Below are 26,722 nucleotides of genomic sequence, written 5' to 3' on the forward strand. Positions count from 1 at the left end.
TGATTAACCTCTGCACTTGGTCATCCAGGGGTCAATGAAGGGGGCCAAAGGGCAGCTCACCTGCTTGCTGTGCCGAGCAAATTGGCCGGATGCCATCTTTGTGTTTCAGTGAGCGCCTCTGTCCTCAAGTCCCCTCCGTCTTTGAGCCACTTTTGTTGTGTGTTTTTTTTTTTTTTTTTTTTTTTTCTCTCACAATGTTGTGCTCCAGAGCAAGCTCACTTTGGTGTTCTGAATGCTTGACCTCTGTTTTCATGTCCATTTTATGGTCAAGGTATGAAAGTTTGTCGGAGGTCCCAGATCGTCCCCATTTTCAGATCTTTGTTTTTCTAGCTAGCTTTTTTTCTGCTTTGTTTGAACCCTCTACAAAAACAGTGGAGGCTTCAGACTGCAGGATAAACACACCTCTCGGTTGCCACTGACCCGGAAGACATAGCGGTGCCCTTTGTGACATCACAAGTGCGGAGATTTCCAAAATCGTGTCATCTATACACTGATAAGTGGAGCAAGTGGACGAAGTTAAGAATGGCCATTTTCAATTTCCGTGGAATTCCCAGGAGATGACACTCGACAGCAGACCGGCGCCTGAAGGCGTTGCTCATGTCGGCGTCGCCCGACGCGGGAGCTCTTCAAAACTTCTTCCGCCGGATTTCGCGCTTGTCGCACGTGAGCGCTTTCCAACGTGCAACCCGTGGCCCGTAACGTCTGCGCGCGCACGTGTTACTTGTGTGCCCGCGTGTGCGTTTGTGTGTGTGTGCTTGTGTGTTTGCTCAGGGCAGAACCAGTGTAGTCGGTCTCAGATCCCTGCTCCCAATCTTCTAGTCAGGTCAACCATCAAACACATCCATCCTGCCCTCCTTCAACCCCCCCCCCCCCCCCCCCCACCCCCATCCTCCCACCTCCTGCTCCTCTCTCTCGCTCTTCCTCCATCCCTCTCTTTCTCTCTCCCTCCCTCTCTCTCTCTCCCTGTCCCTCTCTCTCTCCCTCTCTGTGTGTGTGTGTGCACACAAGCCCGTTGTGGATACAGGCTGACCCGAATAAAGACACAGAGCCTCTCTCTCTCTCTCTCCCTCGCTCTCTCTCTCTCACACACACACCAACACACGTACGCACATACGCAGCACCTCAGGGTCATCCCGGAACAAACACAGCCTTGTCTGCCTGCCCGCTCTCCTTTGCCTTATGTCAATTAATGGCTCGCAGTAATTTCACCTGACAGTCCAGGCGGCAGCGCCGGGCCGGCCGAGATGTCACAGCGATGACCTTTCTGGCCCGCAGCCGCGCTCTTCTAATAAAGAATCTCACAAACCCGCAGCAACTTCCTTTGTACTTTGTTAATGAGTTATTGATTTGAAACAATGCCTTGGCAAATATTGTCAGAGCAGACTGACCCCCATCAAGGTCACGCCGTTTTATTGTATACAGTCCGAGCACACTAATCTGCTCTGCACGCCGGGCGGCAAAGACGCTCCAGTGTTTCCCTCCGTCTCTCCCTCGCCGCCTCCTCTGTCCCTTTAAATTCTACATCCACACTTGGCAAAAGATAAATTGTGCTTCTTCGCTCGCGTTTTCCCATCACTTACTTGAGATAATGTACATACACACACACACGCACGCACGCACCCCTCTTGTTAGTCTCGCACACGTTTTTCACCTCATTCTCCCTTTTCTCTGTCTTCTCACATCATTATATTCCCAACTCTCCATAGGTACTATACCTGCTAATTACCCACAATGCCACAGTCATTATTTTCCCATCTCTACTGCTAATTTGCTCCATACCTTCCGTTCTCCCCCTCCCCCCTCCGCACCCCAGCAGGACCCGTCAGCTCCCAGACAGCTCCTAGCAAACTTCAGCTCTCCGTCAGCTAAAGAGGATAAAGATAAAAATACAGGGGGGGAGGGAGAAAGCCAAGGACACTGATCAGAGTAAAATTGCAAGCAGATTTCGCAAAGGTCGCCTTTCTAATTACACCCACACATGGACACAGTATGGACACAGTTTAAATGACTCTTTAAACATTTCCGGCAATGCTTTGTTTTAATATTTCATTTCAAATGAAAAATCATCAAGTCGCGAATCTTAGGCTTCTGATCAGGGGACATTAAAGGAATGCTTGCCGACCCCCTCAGTGGGTTTACCCAGTACGTGACAGCCTTGAGAAAGCAGGAAATGCCTCTGTTTAATTTGATTGTGTTTGGAGTGTTTGTGTTGATTTTATCTCTTTACATGCCTGAATTTACTCCCGGGAAGCATTTCATTTGATTTATGGTATTACAGTTTGTCAGCATTTATTCTCGGGCTCTCCAAACGTTGATTGAAACCAGCGCTGCCCACAAAAAAGAAAGGGGGGTGGGGAAAGAGAGGCTGAACCCAATAAAGTTGTTTAGTTATCCCGTGACACTGTCCTGACACTTCTGGCTGCCGCTGAACAGTTAGAGTGTGTAAAAAGTACAATGGCTCTTCTCCCCTGGATTCCTTCCGGTCCATACTGCTCAACATCTCCTGACTTTACGTCCCTGCTGCTGCTGCTGCTGTCCCGTCTGTTTTGGGTGACTGGAGCAGGGAGGTCTCGGAGTAGTTGTTTGTCAGAGTGTGTTGATGTTGTTAGATTCATTGTTTCCTGCGCTGGTCAGATACTGGGTTTATGTTGGCGTTGGGGCTGTTATTCTGGCTGCGGTGCACTCCTCTGCCTGCTTCTCATTACAGCGAATAAACACAGCGCGAGCGTGTGAGCGTGCGTGCGTGCGTGTTTTCTCAATGTGTCTTGTGTGGCTTTGAAAACAGTTGTTGTCATTTATCCAATGGAAGGTGGTTAATAGAGTGACATTTCTAAAACTCGAATTGGAAAAGAACAACGGCAGCTGCGACCGTTTATATGTTAGGTAATATTGCTCACTGATGCACTGCAGGCTGGATCTGGCGTCTGAGAAGTTTGCATAGTGGGATGTTTGGTTTGTTGTGCCGTTAAGAAAAAAGTACCAGTGTTCCTGTCATACTTCTTTTTGAAAAAGTTTGCCACACTATGAATGTGAATTTTCGCACAGAACTCAGTGTTTTGTTTTGTTTGTTTTTTTTACTTCAAATAATTTGTTGAAACAAAATCTGATAACACAACATTTGTGGTTATAACATCATAAAAACAAAAACCTCAGTGACTTGTCAGACAAATTTGTTTGGTAGCTATTTTAGTCTCATGATGTCAAAATGAGTTTAACTACAAACTGCTGTTGAATCAAAACATTCTGTGTGTTTCTCAGTCTGTTAATCGCCTCGCTAGGAAATGTGCGAAGCATGTGAAGCAATACAATGCAATACAATACAAAAGTTTCGGAAAGGTCAAATTAAGGTCATCTTTAAAGAGACATTGAGGTGAATTCTGAAATTTCATCCTATATCCCTGTGTCCCCCAACTTGTTGCATGCCTTGTTTAAACTAAAGCCACTCATTGAATTTGTCCCCTGAAGACCTGATACCAACCACATGGACTAGATTAAAGGTCCTGTGTGTAAAATTTGGCTTGATTTATGATTTTTATTTTGGTAAAAGCTTAATATAAATACATGCATAAAAGTGTATACTCACATAGAATAAAAGTAATTTGGTTTTGTATATGAGAACCTTTGAAAGGTTCTCATATACATATATATATATATATGTATATATATATATATATATATATATATATATATATGTATATATATATATGTATATATATATATATATATATATATATATATATATGTATATATATATGTATATATGTATAAAATATACATAGAGCAAGGGTCTTGCTCCTAGCATGCTTTCATCTTGCACCGCCTATTTTTGGGAGCCCGCCTGACAGTGCCATAAATACGAAACGCACTGTCAGGCAGGCTTTCTTAAACATTTTGCACACTGGGCCTTTAATATTAATTCAGCCAAAGGCGGAAACAGAGATTTTAGTTCACATTGGCATGACAGCAAATTAACGATGCCAATCTTGGACCAGTCTGTCCAGCGATGGTCCTCTGCATACCCTGGTTGTAACCATTTGAGTTTGTGTTGCCCTCCTCTCATCGCCTATTCGCCTATATGTGTATGTGTCTTTCAATTGGTTCTGTTTCTTTCTGACAACAGTCGACACACACACACACACACACACACTCCCTCAAATGTCCCTTGATAGTCTGGGCTGACGAATGTTGGCAACAGGTGTGCGATTGGGACACTTTCCTGACAGCGCTGGCAGATGTGGGCACACAAAAAAACACAAAGGCACGCTCCACAAAAAAAAAAAAAAAAAGAAATTGTGCAGGGAAACTGTGCAAAATACATAAATAGGCTGAAATACTTGGTGGAAGCTGGTGACAGGAAGCAGTGAGGAGTCTCACCGGGGCGGCACGCTCCACCGCAACTAATTAACCCCTGGAAATAATTGCAACAGTATGCAAATGCTGTTTAGATAATTCATCACAGTGCCGAAACAGGTAGTCAGTCACTCTGCCGTCGGAGAGCCCACGATGCAGACAGAGAGTAAGCGTTATTGTCGGTGACATTTGACGATGATGACACAGCCCGCGATTCTTCCCCTGCTTTGCTTCGTGGCTCCAGTTGCCTGTTGTTGGGATGGAGCGATCAGACAGAAGGCAGAGGCTTGAAGACAGACAAGGGCTGGGGTTGGTAACAGGTGGCCCCAGCGAGGGGAGGAAAAAAACAAACAAAAGGGGTGTAAGGAAGGAAGAAGCAGTGGTTGAAGGCAGCAGCCAATGAAATGAGCTTCACAGAGAGAGAGAGGGGGGGGGGGGGGGGGGAGAGACAGACCTAAGAGTGAATGGGGAGACTTCAAAAGATTTTAATGTCACAGCCTTTCATGTATAGACAGCTCTGCCTCAGTTACACACACACACACACACACACACTCACACACATGGGCGAGCGTGTGAGCGCATGCGCAGCGCTGATGGCAGCAGGACAGGAGGGCAGCGCAGGGTTGCCTGCTCTTGCATCACACTCTGTGAATGGAGGGTGCTGACACCCGGCCTGCTCCTCCCCCACCAAACCCTCCTCCACCACCACCACGCTAATCTAGCGGTAAACACAAACACTCTGACAGCTTCATTTACCTCTAGACAAACACGGCCACCCGCAACACACACACGCACCGGCGACACACACCTGCACATGAGCGGAAGCGCCGCTGCCGACCTTTCTTCCCTTCTCAAAAAGTTAAAGCCGCGTTTTGTTTTGTTTTTCCTTTCACCTCGTTCCTTCGGAATGCAAGGACGCAGAATGCTGTTTTTTTTTTTTTTTTTTTTTTTTTTTAATTATTCGCCTGCAATCTTCAATGTTTAAAAGTTCAATGTGTAAAATTTTGAAGGAAGCCCGGTATGAAGGACACTGTCAAGGGGCTTCCTTTAATACCAGGAGCGAGACCGTTGTTCGATGTATATACTTGGTGTAGGGTACTGTTAGGGTAGGAAAACCAAATTACTTTTATTGTACTGCGAGTGTACACGATGTATTTATCGACAATATGTTTAGATTTTATCAAGATAAAAATCATAAATCAAGCCAACGTTTTACACACTGGACCTTTAAGAAAAACCTTTAAGAGTTTTGCATTGGCCGTGACTTCCTTGATGGTCCCTGAAGAGGCCTGGGTTGTCCTTTTACCTCCGAGTGGTTAACGCTTTGTTTTGGGGCGACGCGCAAAAGTTTGACTCTCAATTAACACGCAGGCCGCCGCTCTGTGCGGGCCGCGTGTTTGTTTATTTCGAGGTGCTCCTCTATTTCTATACCTCTCCATGCTAATTAAGATTAGCACGCGTGATGACTACGTTGGCGCCCGGTGCTGTTTATTACCACAGCAGGGATAGAATTTTGCCGCCAGCGTGTTCATTATTTTGCCGCTGTAACGTGGCGAATCTTTATTTTACGTGACAAAACATTAATAGTCTTGCGTTTTGGAATACTTTCCAAAGTAAACACAAAAGCAAGGGAGATTAGTGTCCATTTGCATACCGTCGACAAAGCTCCCTTGCGGTTTAAGCTTCTGTACAAATGTTTTGTGGAGCGCTCGTGTGAAGAGGACAGTTTGATAGGAAATCAAAGTCCATAATCAATGTCACAAGTTCATTAACGGATGCCCTTTTCCCTCACCTGCACTTTTACTATTGTTCTTTTCATCCCTGGATTAGTATTTACATCTGGGCTTAATTAAACTGTCTGCACACGTGTGTGTGTGTGTGTGTGTGTGTGTGTGTGTGTGTGTGTGTGTGTGTGTGTGTGTGTGTGTGTGTGTGTGTGTTGTGTGTTCCCGCAACTCGTGTGACCATGCACGAGACATTATGTAAAGGCATTATTGTGTAATTGTTGTGTAAGGCTGACTGATTGGTTGTGCGTGTGTGTTTTTCCGCTGCTGTTGTTGTTTTTTTTCTTTTCTTTGACCTTCCCCGTGTTTCTTCCCATTATGCTTCTGCTGGTGTATAGATGGGCCATCGATTGAGCAACAGGGTACAAATTAAGATTTAAACGTTAAGTCACCCAGCCTATTGAGTTTTACATTTAGGGCATTTGCAATATGCAAGACTTATTGATCAGGCGAATTGTGGTGCTTTATAGAAATCACCTCAGGCCACCGCTGTGTTTTTTTCCTCTCGTTTTGTTTCTCTTCATGCCTCTCGTTTGCAGGCCCTGGGGTGCAGGTTTGGTGCCGTTTGATAACTCTATTGACGCTTTATTCTCACGGATATCTATCTTAAGTGTCTTGCAGTTGTGCTTTTTTTGGTTGTTTTTTTTTCAAAGCCACATTCGCCTGTTTAGGGTTCGTACGGCTTCTGTCCTCCTCCTTTTTCAATGGATCTAACGTTCCGCTGGTTTTTGCGTGTCTTTCAGGACAATGCATCCTCCGAGGAGCACGTTCTCTACGTGTGGGACCACTTTGTGTCCCGAGCGGAGGCCAAGAATGTCTTCATCATGGCCCACAGCTACGGAGGGCTGTCTTTCGTTGAGCTGGTGAGTGTTTTCCGTTTTCCGTTTTCCGTTCTTCCTGCCTCCCTTCCGCTCCCTGTCACGCCGCAGAAAGACACAGCGTGTTCATGGCTCTGCCGTCACTAAAACCTTCAGGTGCCAATGTTCTGCGCGCCCGCGTTTGAAATGTTGGTGCGTACAACCTTGCTTGCACGCGTAGTCACACTGAGAGAAGCAGCACGTGATGACATTGGGTATATTGATGTCCTTTAGGGAAGGAAAAAGAAATGCATCTAGTTTTGATGAAAGTGTTCAGTGTCTGTAAACAATCAGCCACATCCTTGTCTGTGGGCACTCAGCCTCCACGCAGGAAGTGGAGGGATGAGCGTGCAGACCATGCCAGACCGTTGACGGAATTAACGGCTCTCACGGGAGGTTGAAAATAAAAGTTTAGGCAGCCTCTTGGCTTTACGGCCGCACCTTTCGGCTAAATTAGCCAACAGTGTGTCTTTAGTCGGTAACGTGACGTTAATGCCTTTCTTTCCAGTCTGTGGTTTACTGTGCGGTCCTAGCGGGCTTTGGGCATCACACACCTGTCATCATGTTATTTTCGCCCTAATGACAAGTCCAAAAGAAGAATTTAAAACCTTTTTCTTTTGTTGCTTATTCTACCCTGTTAGTTTATCACATATTAGTTGATTCCTCATAATTGCATTGCTGGCTTTCTTTAGCTAATGTCACCTCGACTGAAAAAGACACCTGCCGTGAATATTTTCAGATTTTCCTTCTACATTTCAAAACGTATAAAGAGGTTCTTTGCAACGCGGTGTAAAAACACAGCTTAAGACCAATTCATCTCCAGCCTTACACCGCTTTATTTCATTCTTCTAACATTCTCGCAACCACTTGTGTCCTACTAGCTTGGCTCACTGCCAGGAACACACCGTGCTAGCTGAGGTGGTGTTCAATAATGATGCAGGGTTAGGCTGTGCTCTATTCAGCTCTGCCGGCTAACACACCCTGCTAGCCGCGCTCTGAAGCCCCACTATGATCTGAGGTGCGTTGTGCTGTCAGTCTGCTGTTTTCTTGATCTAAAGGATTTACCGCTACACTCACCACATCCCATATTATTCAGGACATATCGCTCCTCTTTTCTCTGGAAAGGGAGGAGGAGGAGGATGAGGATATGGCTAGTGGGGGATTAAAGGTGGGCACTTGTCCCACTGGTGTTTTCAGGAATATTTTATTTTCTTCCTCTCTCTTTCAGCTACTTTTTTTTTTGTTTGGTATTTTGTAATTTTAATTTGGCTGCTAAATATTCATGCAGTGTTTTGTCCATGACAGCCTCACCATCTCTTGGGCTTTCTCCCCGTGTGACGAAGACTAGCTATTCTCTCTGTTTGTCTCTTTCTGTCTCCCCGCGTTTGCCTCAGTCAGACTTTCTCTCTTACACTCTGTCTGTTTGTGTGTGTGTGTGTGTGTATGTATATATAAAGACTCCGATCAATTCCCAGCTGCTTTGTTTTATGCGATATCCTTGTCATGTGGAAAGCCCCAGAAAAAAGAAAAATGCTCATATTGAGTATGTGCATGTATAAATACCCAGCATATATATATTTATAAGAGACAATATGGGGAAAATAGCTTCAAAAGAGAGACCTGAAAGATCTTTATGCTCACTTGAGATGACAAGCTGTTCAAGTGCACCATTGTCTGGTTTTCCTCTAGGCCTTTTTAGCTTCTTCTGTCTTGCGAGAAATCCCTCACCTCTTGTAACCCGACCCTCACTGAAACAAATACTTGCACATACTGTGTGTGCATCATCCACTCAAAGTTTCCCTTTTTGCATTATTGTTACAGGTGGAATTTGGCAAACACATATTTCTGACTGGTTGTTACAATGTTTGCTGATTTCTTGCTCCAAAGAATTCACACACGCACATTCTCTCTCTCTTTCTCCCTCTCTCTCTCTCTCTCTCTCTCTCTCTCACACACACACCATCTACTTAATTGAGGAGAAAGTGGTCCAGCGGGACCGGGAGCGGGGACGTATGTGCGCATGAGCGGACGGGTGGAGGGTAGAGCCTTGCGGGATGAACCGTTTGACATATGAGAAGACCCAGAGAAAACAAGCTGTCTGCGGGTTAATTACCGCTCCCCCTTTTGCAGTTAATAAATACATTTCTGATCAAGCACATCAGAAAGGCCCGCCGCTGACGTCTGCGGCCCCGCTCCCCTTGCTCCGGAGCATGTTAGCCCCTGTTTGGAGCGCTCAAGTGTTTCATTGCAATTTGAGTTCTTCTAAAACACTTCACAGTGCGTGCTGACTAATTATAGATACATCAAAGAGGAGCTAACTGCCTTTGAATGTGAGCGTGTGCGGAAGGGGGGGATGGGGACCCGCTCGTTGCAAGGGGAAAGCTGCACTGCTTCAGCTGCACCACTTCTTCGTCGAGTTACCAGTTCTTCACCAACGCAGCATGGTCATCCCGTCCACCTCCGTCCATTTGTTGCCTCTTCTTGCCCTTCAACTTGGTCTTCAAGTGACCCTTGCTGGTCTTTGCTTGGCCACATCCTGCTCGCTCCCTCCTCCCTTGATGAGCCTACGTCACCCGACTGTCGCGCGTAAACACAGACTGGCAATGTTCCCACAGTCACACCAACTACTCTTTAGTTTGGAGCCAAGTATTTTTATCCACCTTCAACGTTGGAGAGCCTGCCGAGAGGTGATCGCAGACGAGCTCCTACCCCGCATTGCCAGGATGCTGTTCACACTACAGGTCTGCATTAATCACATGTGGACACATCTGGAGAATCGTGGTGGGCGTATCGATCCAAATATCGCTAACGTCAATGCCAATGTTGGTATCAATATTGATCTACATCTAAATCTTTATTCAGATTGGAATCTAAATTTTGCATCTGTATATGTTGATTAGTATGTTTAACCTACTACAGGGTTGCCCATTAAGTTTTAACAAAATGCTTGTTTCTTTTTTTACTCCTAGCAAAAAAAAATTTAAAAAAAATGAATGGAGGGGAGATAAGCAGTTCTTCATGAAGACTTGTGCGCATTAAATGCTGGAAACCTGGAAAGGTCATGGAATTCGCAAATGTAATTTTCCAGGCCCGAAAAAGTCATAGAATTTGGAAAAATCACTAAAAGTTTGAAAAAAGTCATGGACTTTGATCTTGGCCATTACAAACTAGTTTGATGCTCTAACCTAACGTAGGATATGTGCCACCCCCACATCTTGTGTCTCCAACAAAGCTACAACCATGTGAAGTTCCGTTTTTGTTTTTGTTAAACTGAAGACCCAAACAGCAAACGGTAATTTGGCAAATGTTCACGTCTTAGTATAAAAATGCTACATTTATAGCTTGCAGGAAGGTCATAGAAAAGTCATGGAAAAGTTTTGAGATTGTGTCAGTGAAAATGGGTGGGAACCCTGTGAATGCCCAAATTCTGTCCTGGGTGTTAACTAATTAATATTCCTTAAACACTTTAAAGCAGTTAAAAATCATTCATATAACCCAATTTGATTATACGTTCGCCTTAATTAAAAAGTATCAACATTGTTGTGGTATTGGCGATACTGACCCTGTATCTACTCAGTATGGGATTGATTACAAATGTTGCAGTACTGCACACCACTGCTGGAGAATCCCTGCGGTCGCCACATCCATCTTTTTCGCCGGGGGTTATGGGAAAACGCACTTAAGTATCTGGTAGCGGTCGGTCGGTTGTCTCACCCGCACCATAACCTCCTCACTCACACAGTGAAGAAGGAGCCCTCTTATTGGGTAGGACGGGGCAACATTATATAAGGTCTTATGTAAGAATGCATCTGTCTCCCGGTACACAAAATGTGTGGGTGCCAGGCCACAGCAGCCCCTCAAAAGGCACCGGCGGCTGCCACATACGTACAGTTGCTCGCTGAGCGTCTCTCTGTGTAGCGCCATCTGTTTCAATCTATGATGAAGCGCTGCTGGTGTTCTCCGAGACATCCCGCGTTTGTTGTGCGCGCTTGTGTGTGTGTGTGTGTGTGTACACAGTGGCAAGGTGTCAGATGTGGGAAGAAGTGCTTTAGGTGAAGATGTAGGATTTCTGCTCCTTCACTCCCCACGGACCTCGCCACTATACGTTGCGCGGGGGAAGAGGAGGAGCAAACACGAGCAGGTGAAACAGTCCAAACCCCCTCCCCAACCCCTCCACTCCCCCGCCTCCTCCACGGGTCTGAGTTTGCAAGGCGATATTTTCCTCCCCTGCAATGTCATCACATCCTGTGATGACAAGACGACTGACTCATTTGTGGGTTTTTTTTTTTAAACATTCAGTTTGCAACTTGAGTTCCTGAGTTTCTTTAACACAACTTCCTAGTATTCCTCAAATTATTTCTCACTTGGTGCCCCGTCTCGCGTCCGGATTTTTTTTTTTTTTTCCATCCTTGCTCCCTCAACAGTCGCGGTAACCGTCAGAGGACAGCGACGGTGCCAACTCTGCCCTCTGTGCCCGACTGTTGATCTGGCAGTGGACCGGACAGCTCCATGACTGGCATGGTAACAGCCTGCCAGACACATGGCGCTGCGCTCACCCTCTTAAAGCATTGCTCTAAAAGCAATGATTATAAATAAAATCATAATGAGTGGAATAGTACGTTAATCAAATATTCTTTTAGTTGCATTTTACACTTTCACTCTTAAGTTGAACACATTAGAACTGCTTTGTGTTTTTTTGTTGTTGCATGTATTGAATATTTATAGATTGTGAAGTTTGTTTTTCTCAACCGTGTCCTCCCACCATGGGTTTTTTTTCATGTCTCGTTTCAAAAAAGTGAAACCAAAATCTACTGCTCAAAATCTACAATTTTGAAAATTGATTCTTCCTCTTTTGCTTCAAACTTCTATGTTTAATTCAGCTAAACGTTTCCAAATAACCTGGAGTTTTGTTGCAAAGTTATTGATGTGGACATTCCTGGTTATCCGCACAAAATGTACAAAATTTTGAATTCTTTAAAAATACATTGTAATTCGAAAAAAATGGGGTGCCTAAAGAACTTGAAAAAGTAAGTAGTTTTTTTTTGGCTGAGACATCAGAGTGGTGATCGGATGGCGGCACTTGTTTCCGTCGAGGTGTAACTTTCAAGAGTCCGAAGTCCCATCGCCGTGTCTGTCTCGATGACTCACCGAGAAGCAACGCAGCCTTCACCTGAGTTCATCGCAGAAGAAAGCGAGAGCAGCGCTTTAATTTGTTGACAACGCCGCTCCAGCAGCGAAGACGTCCAACGCGGGGTCCTGAAAATTCCCCCGTCTAATGTTGTATGCGCCGCCTCGGCCGTCTCGGTAGCTCTCAGTGTGGCCTGTGCGCCGCTTCTGGAGGGGATGAAGAGGTTTGTTTTTATCTCAAGGTTCTCCATCGCTGCTGGGCTCACAGGCGCTGTTGTAGCTGTGCACTTTTTTTTCAAAATGTCTGTGTCTGTCTCCTCATGCTGACATGCACCGTGTCTCTGTCTGTCTGTATATGTAAATAGGTGCACACGTTACAGTTGGACTGTGTGTGTGTGTGTGTGTGTGTGTGTGTGTGTGTGTGTGTGTGTGTCACCCCTCTGCCTGCAGAAGCCTTGTATCATCCTGAGCAGAGGCGAGCTCAGCTATCAGAGAAGGAAGAGAGGCAGTGATAAACGACTGGGGCGCACAGGCAGAAATTAGCGGTGCCGTATGCAAAAAGCTGTGGCGTTTTCTTTTTTTTCTGCATGTGTGTGTCTGTGATGTGAGACAAAGGGACCACCGGGACAAAAGTGCCCGCCAGCCCGCACAGCGGGGCGGCAACCCTCAGGACACGCTGTGTGCCGACGGCGCCCCGGAAAAAAAGCGCCTCTGTGGGTTTTTTTGTTTTTATGTTGTTGTTTTTTTTGCCCCAGCGAAAGTGTGTTGATACGTCCATGCATTTATGTCAATGTGAAGCATATCGTGAATGGCCGTCGTTTTCCGAACCCCCCCACCACCACCACCACCCCCACCGGTCCATATCGCGTGCATTATCCCTCCCAGTGTTTCTGTGCGGCGCTCGTGACGACAGACAATGGCCGGCCCCTTTTGTGCGCCGTGAAAAGACACGACTCCTTCCTCGCCGCAGCCGCAGCATATTTGCTCTATTAAGCGGCTGAAATATAGACGTCTAATTTCTCTGTGAATGAATAGGCATCTTAGAGAGCGGCTCTCCTCTTAACATAAGGATGTAAATTGAACTGTTTAAATGTCACGGCTAGCGGGCTGATTTGATTTGAATTGATTTGCTTGTTTCTGGGTAGAAGAAGAAGAAGGAGAAGAAGAAGAAGAAGAGAAGGGAGAGAGAGGGACGGGGGGGGGGGAGAGAGCTCCTCGCCAAACCTTAGATGCGCTGGCTGCCGCAGATAGACCAAGGTCTTTCTTTCCACCTCAACAACACATTGTGGGGCTTTCTGAATTCTTCTATCTGCTGTGATTATGTACAAATGGCCTTCATTTGCCATCCATTTCAAAGCTGTAGTGTTGCATTGTGACTAGAGGCAGATGACGCGGACCAAATTACAGCGGGTTTGCCCGCCTGAAAAGGATACTCTCACAATGGGCTTTGTGAAGTATTCCCCCTCAATACGTTGTCATTATTCTCACCTTTGTTGGTGTTTCTCTCTCTGTTTCTGGAGCATCTTTGGCTTCTAGATTACATTTGTGCCGCGAGAGAGGATTGGAAGGGGGGCTGGAAAGACTCGCGTCTTGTCGGGCTCTTGTCGTATCTTCCCCAAATACTGAGTTTAGCCCCATGATGATGCGCTTTTTGGTTTGCAGACTTTGGATAGATCAAGTATCATTCAGATAATGCTAAGCATTGATTGGAGATAAATTTGAATTGTTTGTTTTGAGTAGGTTAGCATTTTATTGTTTTGCTCCTTTGACTCATATAGACAGGCTGTTTTATGCTACATCAGCCTTCACGTAAGGCAGTAAATAAATAAATAGAAAAAGTTCTTCTCACCTTCCATGACTTTTGTTCTCATGAAAGGTCCACGGTGAGAAAGGTTAGGAGGCCTAGACAGCCGCCGAGGGCATCGCTTTTAATTTCTCACTATTTAAGATCGTGGCCATATACGATGTGTCTCGGTGTGATCAAACTCTGCGGGAGTGTGCTGCCCAGAGGCGCACATGCTCCGGCTGCTGCTGCTGCTGCTGCTGCTCTCACCTTAAAGTAAGTTTCAGCGCACAAGAACGGTCGATACGCTTCAGGATCATCGTCGCAAGTTCAAGAATGCCGCCTTCTTGCTGGGCATGCATGTGCATACGTGTGTGCGTGCGTGTGTTTCGCTTCTTTTGCATCACTTCTCCTCAGCAGTCGTCGATAGTTTGAGTACTTAGTTGTCTGCCACAAGTTCACTTAGTTTCTCTCGCCGAAGCCCAAAGTTCAACTTCGGGAGACGTGGAGAGAACTACCTCTAAATGATCTGGTAGGTTTGAAGTGACACCAGCTGTGACGGTATGACAGCAACAATCCGCCTGTTTATTCACGTTTGGACTCATTTCTGGCATCATTACATTATTGATCAACCCTTCCAGCAGGTCATCACCTGCTTTTTCTCCAATCTTCAACACACGTGTTGCCGTGGTGATGTCATTGAGAATCATTGCAAGTATTACTAAGGCGGCCATAAGTTTTCTGCTTGCTCATTTTCTCTCTCGTATAAGGGAAGTGAAAAATCTGCCTCTCCTTGGCGAGTCCATGTTATTTTTATTTATTTATTTATTTTTTTTTTTTTTTGCTCCTTCCTTTCACCACCTCCTCAACACGGGGTCTTGCCACTTAGTGATATAAGAAGCCGGGCGAGTTGAAGTTCATTTGAGTTCAGTTGCGTCTTGAGGGATTCATCATTACATATTTACTGGCTGCGGCTGATCTTGCTGTAAGGTTCTACCCTCGCCCCATTGATCTAGTGCGCATGTTCACTCCCGAGGTTACAGGACGTGCTTCCATTTGCATAAGGCCCTGGGCAAGGTTCTTTCCACCATTGATTGGCCTGTCCATGAGCGCCCTGTGCCTCCTCGCATTGATCACTTTGTATTTTTTTTTTTTTTTTTTATCCCGGAGACAGTGCTACGTAGAGTTCAGCCGTAGCTGACGATAGAGAGAAGGAGGGAGAGAAGGAGGGAGAAGACAGGACAAGGGAGGGAGGAGTGCGAGTCGAAAGGTGCGGCTTGGAAACTTTGCAGCCAGTGTCTTAATCATTTTAAAGATTTTCTCAATTCTCGCAGCTATTTCCCCTCTTGCACTGCTCACCTTTGCTTATGCTGAGTGTTTTTTCCAAGCTAAATCCCCTGGTAGGTAAATTCTTAACCTGAAGATTCTTACTGGCGTGCTTGAATGAAAAATCAAAAAACACAGACAAAAAGCAGCAACTCTCACTCAAGACGCTCCACTCTGCTCTTCCCTCCACATTTTTTCCCAGATCACTGCCATGTTTTTAGGTTTATTTTCGGTCATGATTATATCCTAACTCCCCTTTTATCCTGAGTTAAGTCTTATTTATCACATACCTGGCACGCCGTGCTGCCGTGGGTCTTTAATATCACTGCGTTTGAGTGATGTTGTATATCTTTTGGAGGCGTAGCAAAATTAATTTCTTTTGAAGAAAAATAACGATGGACCCTTCGCAGCAATTAAACATCACCGGGCTGCACTTCGCGTCGTGGCGACTCGCCTTTTTTTTTTTTCTTCGCTGTTCCATCCACGTACATGTGCCATTGTGTGCTCATCCGGCGCGGCGGCGGTGGCGGCGGCGCAAGCCTCAGATTCCCATGATGCACCTCGCCTCTTTGTTCTGCCATGTGGGAGCAGCGCGCGTCTTTGTCTGGCTCCCCCGTCCCTCTCGGCTCGTTGCCTCAGAGGCAAGGTCTCGCTCCCTGCGCCTGCCTCTTCTCCAGACCTCGCTCGCTGCTCTCTCATTCCTCGCGAACAGCCATCGGGTGCCACCGTTTATTTTTTTCACCCCGCCCCCGTCTCCCCTCCTTACTCTGCCGGCCATTAGCTCCACAGTCCATTCGTCCGTCCGTCCGTCCGTCCGTCCGTCCGTCCGTCCGTCCGTCCGTCCGTCCATCCTTTGCTGACGCGGTCCTCCCGGACGCCTCTTTCAGTTTTTGAAAGTGCAGGGTGCTTCGTGTTATCAGTGCGATGCCACTTTCCCTCTCCTCCGTATTCCATCTGCATGTCCGTCATTCTTGACATCCAGCTCTTTGACTCACTTTCGCCATCTCAAGCCAAAGCCGTTGGGGCAGATCTCTTTTTCCAAAGCTCACAATGTGTCGTTTTTTTATTTTGTCTACTTGGTATTTCTCTTTCTTAAAATTCAATCCCCACTGTATGAAAACACAACATTTAAAATTGTTACACGTTAATAAATGATCCTCCGAAGGCTTATTTTCCTCCCTGAAAATTCAAGATTCAATCACTTGAGATCTTTCCCCTTTTTAACCGTCTGTCCGTCCGTCTTTTGCTCTTTGTCGCCTTTTGTACCTGCCAATCAGCAGTGTTTGCCGCTGTGACTGTGGTCCTCGCGCCATTCACCTGCTGTGTCTGGGTGTGTTAGCTGGTTACGACCCGGGTCACCTTCACTAGGGAGGGAATACAAATGGGTGACACGAGGTTTGAATGTGCTGGCGATGACACGTTGACAGCTCAAATGACTCGCTTGTCACATGTCATTTTTTTTTAACCCCCTTTCCCTCCTCCCTGGTTAATACTTCAATGAGAATGCGTAGGATATACAAGAGGGAGTCGCGAGGACCATACGGGGTTGCAAATTGTCACGCAGGCGTCGCCTGTCCGAGTTCGGCGCATTCAATTCACTTTGCTTGTCTGTGTTTTCTCTTCCCTTTTTTTTCTCCCCTTCGCCTGCCCTCAAGAATGGCTTCATTCTGTGGCAGATGCAGCAGGAAGAATAAGTCTCAGGGACTGAATGGAGGGAAAGTGTTGTTTCTGAAAAGCAGTGCGAAACAGCGAGGCGGGTCCCGGTGCAAATGTCAGTGAACCCGGTGACTTTGGGGTTGAAGTTTAAACTCTGGCGCTCTTCCACGTCCCTTTGCCTCCGTCCTCTTTCTCCCTTTCTGCTTTATCCTTCAATTTCATTTTATTTTGCCCTCCCCATGCAGACCATCCTCCTTCACACTTTGCTGGATGCCTTTAAAGTTTGTTGAATGCAATGTTGATATTCTGAGATTTTTCTAAGTATTTTATTTTTTTATTTTTGCCCAACTGAAACCCTCCACATCCGGGTCACAGCTTTCCTGGATTTTGATTGTAAAGAATTTTCAGTGCTTATGCACAAATCTCCTTTGTGAAAGCAAAAAAAAACAGCAACATACCAAAAATGTTCGTGGCAAAATGAGGAATTGAACAATTTCTCTGTCACTTCACACGTTCCTCCTCACGGCTCATCTGGGCCGATCCACACCCACCTCCGTATCCTTCAAAGCGCCGATTGAGTCCTTTACGGCGATTCCAGGCCGCCGGTGTGTTTTACTTATGTACCTGCAGTAAAACACATTTAATTTTTTAAGCCCGGGAAGCTGACAGTGAAAAGAGATGAACTGTTTTATGTGCCGTTTTAAGGCTTTATGTGCTGTGAAATACGATGGGGGTTATGAGAGAGCAAAAAAAAAAAAAGGAAAAAGAAAAGGGGAGCGAGAGAGCGAGCGAGCGCGAGGAAAAGAGAGAGCGCCAGCACGAGATTCCTGGTGTTGAGCAGCCTTTGATGTCTTTGCTGGCTCCGAGCTGAATGTGCAACTCACTGAAGGGAAGGCCTTGTTTCATGGTGGGAATATGAAGGTGGATGTGCAGTCCGAGTTCAGTGGGAGGAAAAGGGGAAAAAAATAAAGAGAGGACACGCATTTGCAGGGATCTGTTTTTATCTTTAACCATGATGGTGCAGTTTGTTCCAAAATGGCTGCTTTGTTGCAAATAAGGTTGCCTTCTTTTTTCTTTTTACCCCCCCTCCCCGTCCTCCCGTCACACCACTCGTTAGTTTTGTGCTTTATGTTCAGATCGGCTTGCTGGCTGGCTGGCTGGCTGGCTGGCTGGCTGGCTGGCTAATTCGCAGCCCCGGCGTGCATGTCCCTGCCTCATACGTATTCCTCTTTCCCATTAGATGGCTTCACACTTGGCGATTCCTCTGGACTTCTGACATCAGCTTTCATGCGTGGCCTGCCGCCCCCTCCGCCCTCCAACACCCCACCCCCCCACCCACCCGCACCCTCGCCGCGTTCCTCGGCCTCAGACATTAAAAACATCTTGGTCGTGTCAAGACGTCTTTTAACCTCCTCCCGCCGCCGACCAGCTATCGCGCACGGAGCACCACATCCCCCGTACTCGACTTCTAACGGCCCTTTATCCCTCAATCCTGCTCCTTCCCCACCTCCCCCCAGTGTCGTGCCCCCTCAACCGCCTCCACACCCCCCGCGCCTTCCACATGTGATACCACTCCTCCAATGAATCCCATATCCCAAAGTCCCCCCCCCTTTCCTGCTTAATCTGTTTTTTTGCGGCTTTGTGAAGGGTGATGGTTAGTTGATTTCAGCCTGATTTTGCTTTGATGAAAACACTAGGGGGCACTGCCTGTCCTTTGTTACCCCTCTCTCTTTCCCTTTTGCAGATTTTGATGTATGTGTGTATGCATGCGTGTGCGTGTCTGGGCCTGTATGCATCTGCTCCTGGTTGTGTTGGTATTTATTTTTTATTTTTTATTTATTTTTTTCCCAAAGAAAAATGAATAAATAAAAAAAGCAATTCCCCTGTCTGTAATGGATGACACGGATCTGCATACAGAGAGAAGAGCAGGCAGGCTGGCAGGTCTCTGGTGGTCAGCAGGGCTCGGGCTATGAACCCCCCTCCCACCCCCCCGAGTCCCCACGGCCTCCCCTTGTTTCTGTTTGGGCGAGCCCAGGGGTGTAGGTTAATGAAAAGGGGCTTATACCACCGAGATCGGCGACAGTCATCTCACAGACACCTCTGCTCACCTGCGGCCCTCTGAGAGCCCCCCCCCTCCCCTGGCCCCAACCCTCTCTCCCTGACAGACCCCCCTCCCCATCCTCTCTCGTCCCCTCACCCCCCCACGTCGGCCCTCCTTCCCCTGGGTCACGCCAAATCGCCCGGCTTGCCCCGTGGCCGCCGAACACAGCTCAGCCAGCGTGGCATCGAGAAAGAGAGAGAGACAAACGGAGAGAGCGATCGCGGCGCTTACTGTGGAAGAAGAGGAGGCACGATCGGGAACGTCCCCTTGAGAAGGGTCAGGGATTTAGGCACCGCACACAAAACGGCCTCCAAACTGAGGATTTAGCCAGACACAAGTGCACAGAAACGGATGCAAACCTTTGTTTTCTCGACCTGATCAAGAGGCTCCACGTCTCCTTAAAAATAAGCAAATATGCCCTTCATGCTTTTTTTTTTAAGTCTGGTGGTTTCCCTGATTGTTTTTGATGGATTAAAAGAGTTATTGATTTGCTTTTTTTTTTTTTGTTTGTTTTGAGGTTTTGTGTGTGTGTGTGTGTGTGTGTGTGTGTGTGTGTGTGTGTGTGTGTGCTTAGCAGACAGCTGATGAGGGGTGTTTGATAGTGCTAATTGGCAGCTCCCGTCCGTGCAGCGAGCGAGCGCTCGCTGGTGGGTTGGGGCTGGACGAAGTGAAGTGCCGCTATTGTTTAGAGGTGTCAAACCCGACGCAGAACAAAGAGGACGGGAGGAATGCACCGCGCGCGCCTATCAGCGCGCGCCCAAAGCATCTCAGGCGCAACACAAAAAAGGCACGCACGCAAATATACAGCCGTATATGCAAGTGTATGTCTGGCCGCATACATACGCACACGCACGCGCATCAGCCCATTATACCTGCCAACATATACGCGGAATTCACCCACAGTGACGCACGCACAGAGTCCCAGACACACACACACACACACACACACACATACAGGCGCACACTCGGAGACAAACAGGCTGAAACTGACAAGATAATCACCACATTCAAACTTACCTTCAGTTCTGGATAAATGCCTTTCTCTGCCATAAACTAATAAATATACTGTTTTCTTTCTCAAACGTTCTCCACCGAAGGGCCTAATTACCATCCCATGACAAAGACCTGACAGAGGTGTAATAGTTAAAAAGGTAATTTGAGTACAAGCTGGAGTTTGGGTGTGGAAAAGGGTCAGTGTGCGCTCAGCACCCCCCACCACCCCTCCACCACTGCACCCCCCCCCCTCCCCCACCCGCTCCCCGCACAATCCGCCTCTCTCTTTAATGGTTTATTCACGCTTTTCGAGGACTTTTTGCATGATTGACTGACAAGGTCTTTTCCGAAATAGCATCTTCAGTAATGAGAAATAATTGACTCCCTAATCAAAAAAGGGTTCACGGAATCCACAAACCCAACTGTAATCTTCTGTGGCATTTCCAGCAGAATTGACAGTCATCATAGCTTCAGGCTCTATACCACTTTGATTTAATTGCTTTTTTTCTAAGATTAATAATATACTACACTGTGTGTGTGTGTGTGTGTGTGTGTGTGTGTGTGTGTGTGTGTGTGTGTGTCTGTCTGTCTGTGTGTGTGTACAAGTGAGTACACGTGTTACACACGCTCCTCATGGCTGCATTGTTTCTAATCAATATCACTTGAAAAGTATTTCAGCTCGTGCTACTTTTCATACATTGTTATGAACAGAAATGCATTTATTGCATTGCTGGAATTGCAGATTTTTTGGATGATTTTATTTGTAAGGTTTTTTTTATTTAGACTTCATTTCTGTTTGGCACAAAAGATAATGATAACAAAAAAATTAAGAATAATGCATTGTTTTGTTCTATGTCTAGTGATTTTTGTTTTCTCTTGGGACAAAAGCCTGATGTTTTTATTTTACTGTATTTTTTAAAATAAATTATTTAGTCAACTATTTGTGGAAGATTAATTTTAAACCTCGAAGGCAAACACGGTTTCCCCTTTAATTCACTTCCAACTGAACATTTTGATAAAATGTACTTAAAATTGGTTTGTTTTCTCTCCTCTTTTCACCTGCTTCGTCGGCTAATTGAATTGTTTTGTATTTTCTTATGCCCTAAATTAGTTATTTCGCCTTAATCTTTCGAGGCTTAATTTCCTTGTTAATTAATGGACTTTAAAAAAAATAATAATAACCAATTCAAGCGAGTTTGCCTGAGAACCTCAAAGTTTTTGCATGATGGAGCAAATTGAGTTGTAACTTCCTGCAGACTGTCCAATTTGTGGCGCGCCTCCACCCGCTCTCTCTTCCCGTCTCTTCTGACTCATCTTTACTCTCATTAAAAAGCACTTTTAAATCATAGCTAGTGGCCATAAGAAGTTAATTTCAGATTGTTATATATTTCCATTAATCTCATTTGGTCTTCTGTAGTTCTCCCTCCATCACTCTTCCTTCCTTTGAGCGCCAAGGCATCACAAGGCTTTATATTTTTTTTTCATTTCCTTTTTCCTCTCTTTCCCCCACAGCACAGGATCCAAGCAAATATAAGAAGTAGAAAACGATACCTGAAGGGCTGAAAGCTGTTCTAGTGGCTTTCATTAGCGCTGTCATACACCCCCCCCTCCACCCCCTTTGCCTTTCGCTTAATTTTTTTTTTTCCTTGTCACTCAATACGCTGGTATTGGTCAAGCGGCATTGTAAATTTTAACAAAACACCCACAAAAATGTAACTTCTGCAGCCTTTCAGGACATACACATAGCGCACACGCACACTCGCACACACCTGATGTGCCAGTAATGTGCAAAACAGCAGGAGCCTCCAGATTTCTTGTTTTTGTTTTGCTTGTCTCCCTTTCCTCCTCCTCCTCCTCCTTCCCCTTCCCTGTTCACAGCTAAGGTGAAAAACAGTCCGGCTAGATTTTGTCTTTAACAGGCTCCACCTTTCCAAAACACTTGCAGAGGTTGATTTGAATGTGATCTGATTGAGGATTTTTGAAGTTGTGGCGCCACGAAAAGTAGCGGCACGAGCGACAGGCGGTCAGTTGCACAATGGTTCAAATTTAGCAATGCCTCAACCTCATTGGTGCAAATTTAGGGGAAGTGATTGTGGGGGGGAGGTGGGTGGGTGAGGGAGGACACGATATCATAGCTTGTTGAAATTTTCTCAGTGCATCCCAATTTAGAAATTTTGGCCCAGATACAAACTGTGGGCTCAGTTAGCACAAGGAATCAGTGTTTATCGGCCCCATAGGCTGTGTGTGTGTGTGTGTGTGTGTCTCTCTCTCTCTCTCTAAAATGGACAGCAGTACCCGATGGATATTTAACACATTAGCTTTGGCAGAGCGGAGAGTGGTGTGAAAACACACTGATTTCCTAAGTGGCAATCATATCAGCCTCACCATCAGAGAGGCAGCAGAGAGCAAACATCTGTGTGTGTGTGTGTGTGTGTGTGTGTGTGTGTGTGTGTGTGTGTGTGTGTGTGTGTGTGTGTGTGTGTGTGTGTGTGTGTGTGTGTGTGTTCGTGCCTCTGTTTGTGTGTGTGTGCGTGTCACTTAAACACTGCTTTGAATGTGTGCAGTCCACTAATCCTGGCAGCTGTTAAAATTGTGATCTTTAAGACAAAAGTAGCCTATAATATTTATCTTAATTCATGAACAATATTGATTTATTTTAGATTTCCTCCTCGTTACTTGAAGCTACAACAGTGTGAGGTCTTCTGCTGCCTCGTCCCAGCCGTGCTTTTCTCTAGGTTTTTTTTTTTGTTTCATTCTGTCTGTCAGGTTTTTTTAGCCTCTGACTCTCTCTGGCCTCCTCCCTGACAGAGTTCAGGGAGCCCCTGGTTCTCCTCCATGTCAGTATCACCCCGTATTCTGACACACACAAAAAAAAAAAGGTCCCAGCCTCCTCCTTCCGTGACCCTCTCCCTCTCCCGCGTTTGGACCCTCCCGTTCACTCCCGGCCTCCCTGTCAGTCCCGCTGCCCCTCACCCGATCCGTCCTCGTCTCCAGCTGTGACTCACCCATCCGAAGCGATGCTAAAACAGGGTCATCCCCCGGTGTGCACTTAAAGGCTGTCCCTTTAACCTGCTCTCAAATACTTACGGCTATTATTATAGCTTATAAATCATTAAGAAAGTTTAATTATACGAGAATTTCATGGTGGAAATGTGCGAGCTGACACATGGGAAGGGGAATTTAATGGGCCAGCGAGTCCCAGCACCGTGAGGGAAAATATTGAGGTTAGGTTTCTATTTTACAGCGTAGCCGCAGGGTTGGGAGACGGGCAGGAAGACAAGGAAGAAGCACTTTTGAAGCGTCGGAGCGGAGAAGCGCAGACACGCCGGGCCCGGGCTGCGTTCGAATGCCCAAAAGTTTCTCATTACGCCGCAGCCGCTAATATGGCCAGTTGATCTGGGAGTGATGAAGACGTTGCCCACCGCACTTTGTGCTGGTTTTCTTAACTAACATATATTCTAATTAACTCAAGACTTTAATTAGTCGCCATACCGTAATTTCGCTTTGTTACAGAACACCTCCTAATTAGAAATTGCCACGCGGTGAATTTCTTTAATTGATGTCACTAAACAATAAGTGGCTATCCTTAACTACTAGTTTTAGAAAAGTTTGCCCACTTTCTTAACTGTGTCAATATCACTTCAATGTGACGCTCCTTGCTGGTATTGTTTGTAGCGCCCGAGTCGCAACCGCTGCTCATGGATATGTAAATTGATCAGACTGCAGGGAGTTGATATCATTAACACTTAGCACTGCGCAGATGTTAATTAGAAAGTAATTTGATTTGATTTTTGTAACTCTGAAGTACTGGTATAGATCTGAGCGTGTGCTTGATTCCTTCTTTTCTGCACACAAATTAACAGGACTTAATGCACATGTAAGTACTGGTGCAGATTTATGCTATGCTGGTGTAAAAAAAAACAAAAAAAAAACTTTTTGGACACCCATGTACGTGTGATATTTTGTGTTAAGAAACACTCATGAGTCTCCAAATGCAAATTGTTGTCGTACAGTCAGCGACAACCCACATGCTCCCTTCTGCACGTGCACATGTTCCGTCCAGGTCAGAATTGGATGTTTCAGCAAGATAATAACACAGCTCCAGTACTTGGGGAAGCACAAGAATTCAGTTCAGTTGTTTATTTATTTTTTGGTAACAAAAAGAAAAAGAAAAAAAAAAAAGATCAATTGTAATGTGTTTTTGTCTGATGCAGCCACATCTTTTGAAACGTGACAAAAAATGTTTTTGTTCTGCATCTGTTTAATTCAACATTTGTCTGAAAAAAAAAATCCATTACTGTTAAAATTAGAGATTTAAAACAAATTTTAAATAGACACATTGATGCATGTGTTGATATATTTATGTATTTAAGTTGAGTTTTTGCGCCGGGCGGCTGCTATTGTTCACGAGGACTCCCTCCAGATACCAACCCCCTTTTCGTCCCTCTCGTCTTCCCTCCGTTCTCCCTTCCTCCTCTCTCCCCTCCCTTCACTCCTCCTCCCCTCACCGCCATCCTCTTGTTTTCCACGCGGGCACAGGCCTGCAGCCGGCAGGTTTCCTGGCACGCCGCTCCTCATCCTCTGCCTTTTGTTTCCACCAGTGGACGGCCGCGCTCCACTTCTGCTGTGTCAGTAAATATTTATTGGCCTTCCTTTTCCTCGCCGACTCCCAATTGATGTCGGGTGTGTTTCTGTCAACTGCGTGTGCGTGCGCGCGTGCACATGCTTCTCATAGAATGGCACGGGGAGACATGTACACCACCTCTGCTGCTGCCCTGCGTCCGGTGCTATCACAATTCAGCAATATCCCCCTCAAATTCCCAAACACACGCACCGTCCTCCCTTTCCGTCCATTTCCCTCATCTTCGCTCTGCCGCGAGAGGAAACAGAGGAGGAAGTCGTTGCTCCTCCTGCCCCCTGACCGCGATCAGAGTTCACGTGCGGGAGGGAGAGTCAGAGTGGGGGGGGGGGGGGGAGTAAATGCATGTGACCTCGAGCGGCGAACAAAACCTCCGGCCACACGGCGGCGAGGAGACCACGCACGGACAAACATGCACACCCCCACCACCACCACCACCCGTCCCCCACCCGCCTCCCCCCCGGTGGCTCCCCCGGGCCCCGTGGCTTCGTCGTGCTGCAAGAGGGCTTCCTTCCTGCGGTGGAGACAAAGGAAGCCGGGGGGACCGACTGGGGGACCCAGGACCGTCGCTTCAAAGCCGCAGGAAGCGCCGCTGTTGTCTCTTCCTGTGGAGGGTGTCGGAGCGTGTTGGGGACAGGGAGGGATGGGGGTGGGGGGGTGCATGTGTTTTCGCAAGCGCGGACGCACGCCTGTGACCGACTGCAGAGCAGGTCGGGAGGGAGGAGAGTGCGACCGAGGAGGCTCGTCAAACGGAGAGTCAAATCGATGCCAGGAGGATTAAATCCGTCCGTCCGTCCGTCCATGTTAGCTTCCCGGCGCTGTCTTGTGCAGGCGCTACACATGCTTTGCGGTGTGTACATTCCCCACCCGACCCCCACACACTCCCCACACACACACACACACACACCGTGTTTGTGTTTGCGCTCCTGTTCCAATGTTGGCTTGCCGGCCTCGAGGTGGGTGTATGTGTTAGCGCGTCGGCGCCATGTGTTCCCCGACCTTCCGCCGTGCGCGAGTGTGCATTTGTTTGTTTGTTTGTTTGTTTGTTTGTTTTGTTTTGTTTTTGTTTTTTTGTTTTTCTTTGCTCCCCCAACCCCTACCGCAGCCCAACTCCACCCCTACCCTCCGCCCTCCCTGCTACGTCTCTCTGTTGGCCTTGGCGGTTTCCAGCGCTCTCCTCTTTTACTCCCTGGCAGCCACGGGACAGTTAATCAATCAAATATTTAAGCAGTGCTTCAGTGCTCAGTGGGAAGTCCTAGATTATCTGTGGCTGTTGGCAGTGCCCGGCGCAGCCACACATTACCAGCCTCCTCCTCTCCGACTGCCATCCTCCCCGCTTGCGCGCGCGCACACACACACACACACTCACTCACTCACTCACTCACTCACTCACTCACTGTCTGTTTGGCCTCTGCGCCGTCTTTCCGAAGTCATTTTCTCACATTCTCCACTCCATCCCTTGTTTTACCCCCCCCCCACACCGGCAGCAGCCGCCCCGTCCCTAAATTGTCGCTCGCCGCACTTTGTCGTTGTATAATTGTAGCTTTTCACGTCGACTCCCTGACAGCGCGGCGAGGCCCCTTAAAGAGCTCTCATCTCTCCCGTCTTTTTTTTTATTTTATTTTTTTTGCCTCTTTCTCCCCTTTTCCTCCCGCTCCGCGTTGCTCCCAGGGACGAGGTCGCCCATCGCCCCCACGGGGATCACCGTCGCCAACGGATTACCATTCAGTTTCTGCCCAATTATCTTGCGGCCCTCCGCTGCCTTTGACACATAATTATCAAAAGGCCGAAATAATTGTCTTTATTATTGCCCGTGTTTAGACGTGCCGTCGGCAGGGCGGTCGGCGGCGAGGGAAGTGTCACGGCGAGAGGCAAGAAACAAAGTGTTTATCTAGACCGGAGATTAGCCTAGCATGCTGTTAAATGATGCGCCGGCGCTTGTTTCGGGCTTTGTCCGGATAAATAAACGCGATTAAAGCTCGCCTCTCCCTCGCAGCAGGAGCGCACGCGCTATCCGCACGTCTCGGCTCTACGTCGGCGCCGAAAATACAAGGCTGCGGCGCGGCAGAAAAGTCTCGTCATTAGCAACTGGCTTTGTAGCGGGAA

General features: G+C 46.9%; 1 protein-coding gene across 3 annotated transcripts in view; it reads left to right on the plus strand.

Moving 5' to 3' along the window:
- arb2a (ARB2 cotranscriptional regulator A) overlaps window positions 1-26,722 on the plus strand; it is a 138,322-nt gene that overhangs the window by 59,667 nt on the left and 51,933 nt on the right. For all 3 annotated transcript variants that reach the window (XM_076043864.1, XM_076043863.1, XM_076043865.1), the window contains exon 8: window positions 6,878-6,997. In XM_076043864.1, coding sequence (XP_075899979.1) covers window positions 6,878-6,997 — 120 coding nt within the window. The remainder of the gene's footprint in view (window positions 1-6,877; window positions 6,998-26,722) is intronic.

The sequence above is a fragment of the Nelusetta ayraudi genome, unplaced genomic scaffold (assembly GCF_046127955.1).
Source record: "Nelusetta ayraudi isolate G7.1 ecotype Tasmania unplaced genomic scaffold, CSIRO-AGI_Nayr_v1 ptg000078l, whole genome shotgun sequence".
In the NCBI taxonomy this organism is placed as follows: Eukaryota; Metazoa; Chordata; class Actinopteri; order Tetraodontiformes; family Monacanthidae; genus Nelusetta; species Nelusetta ayraudi.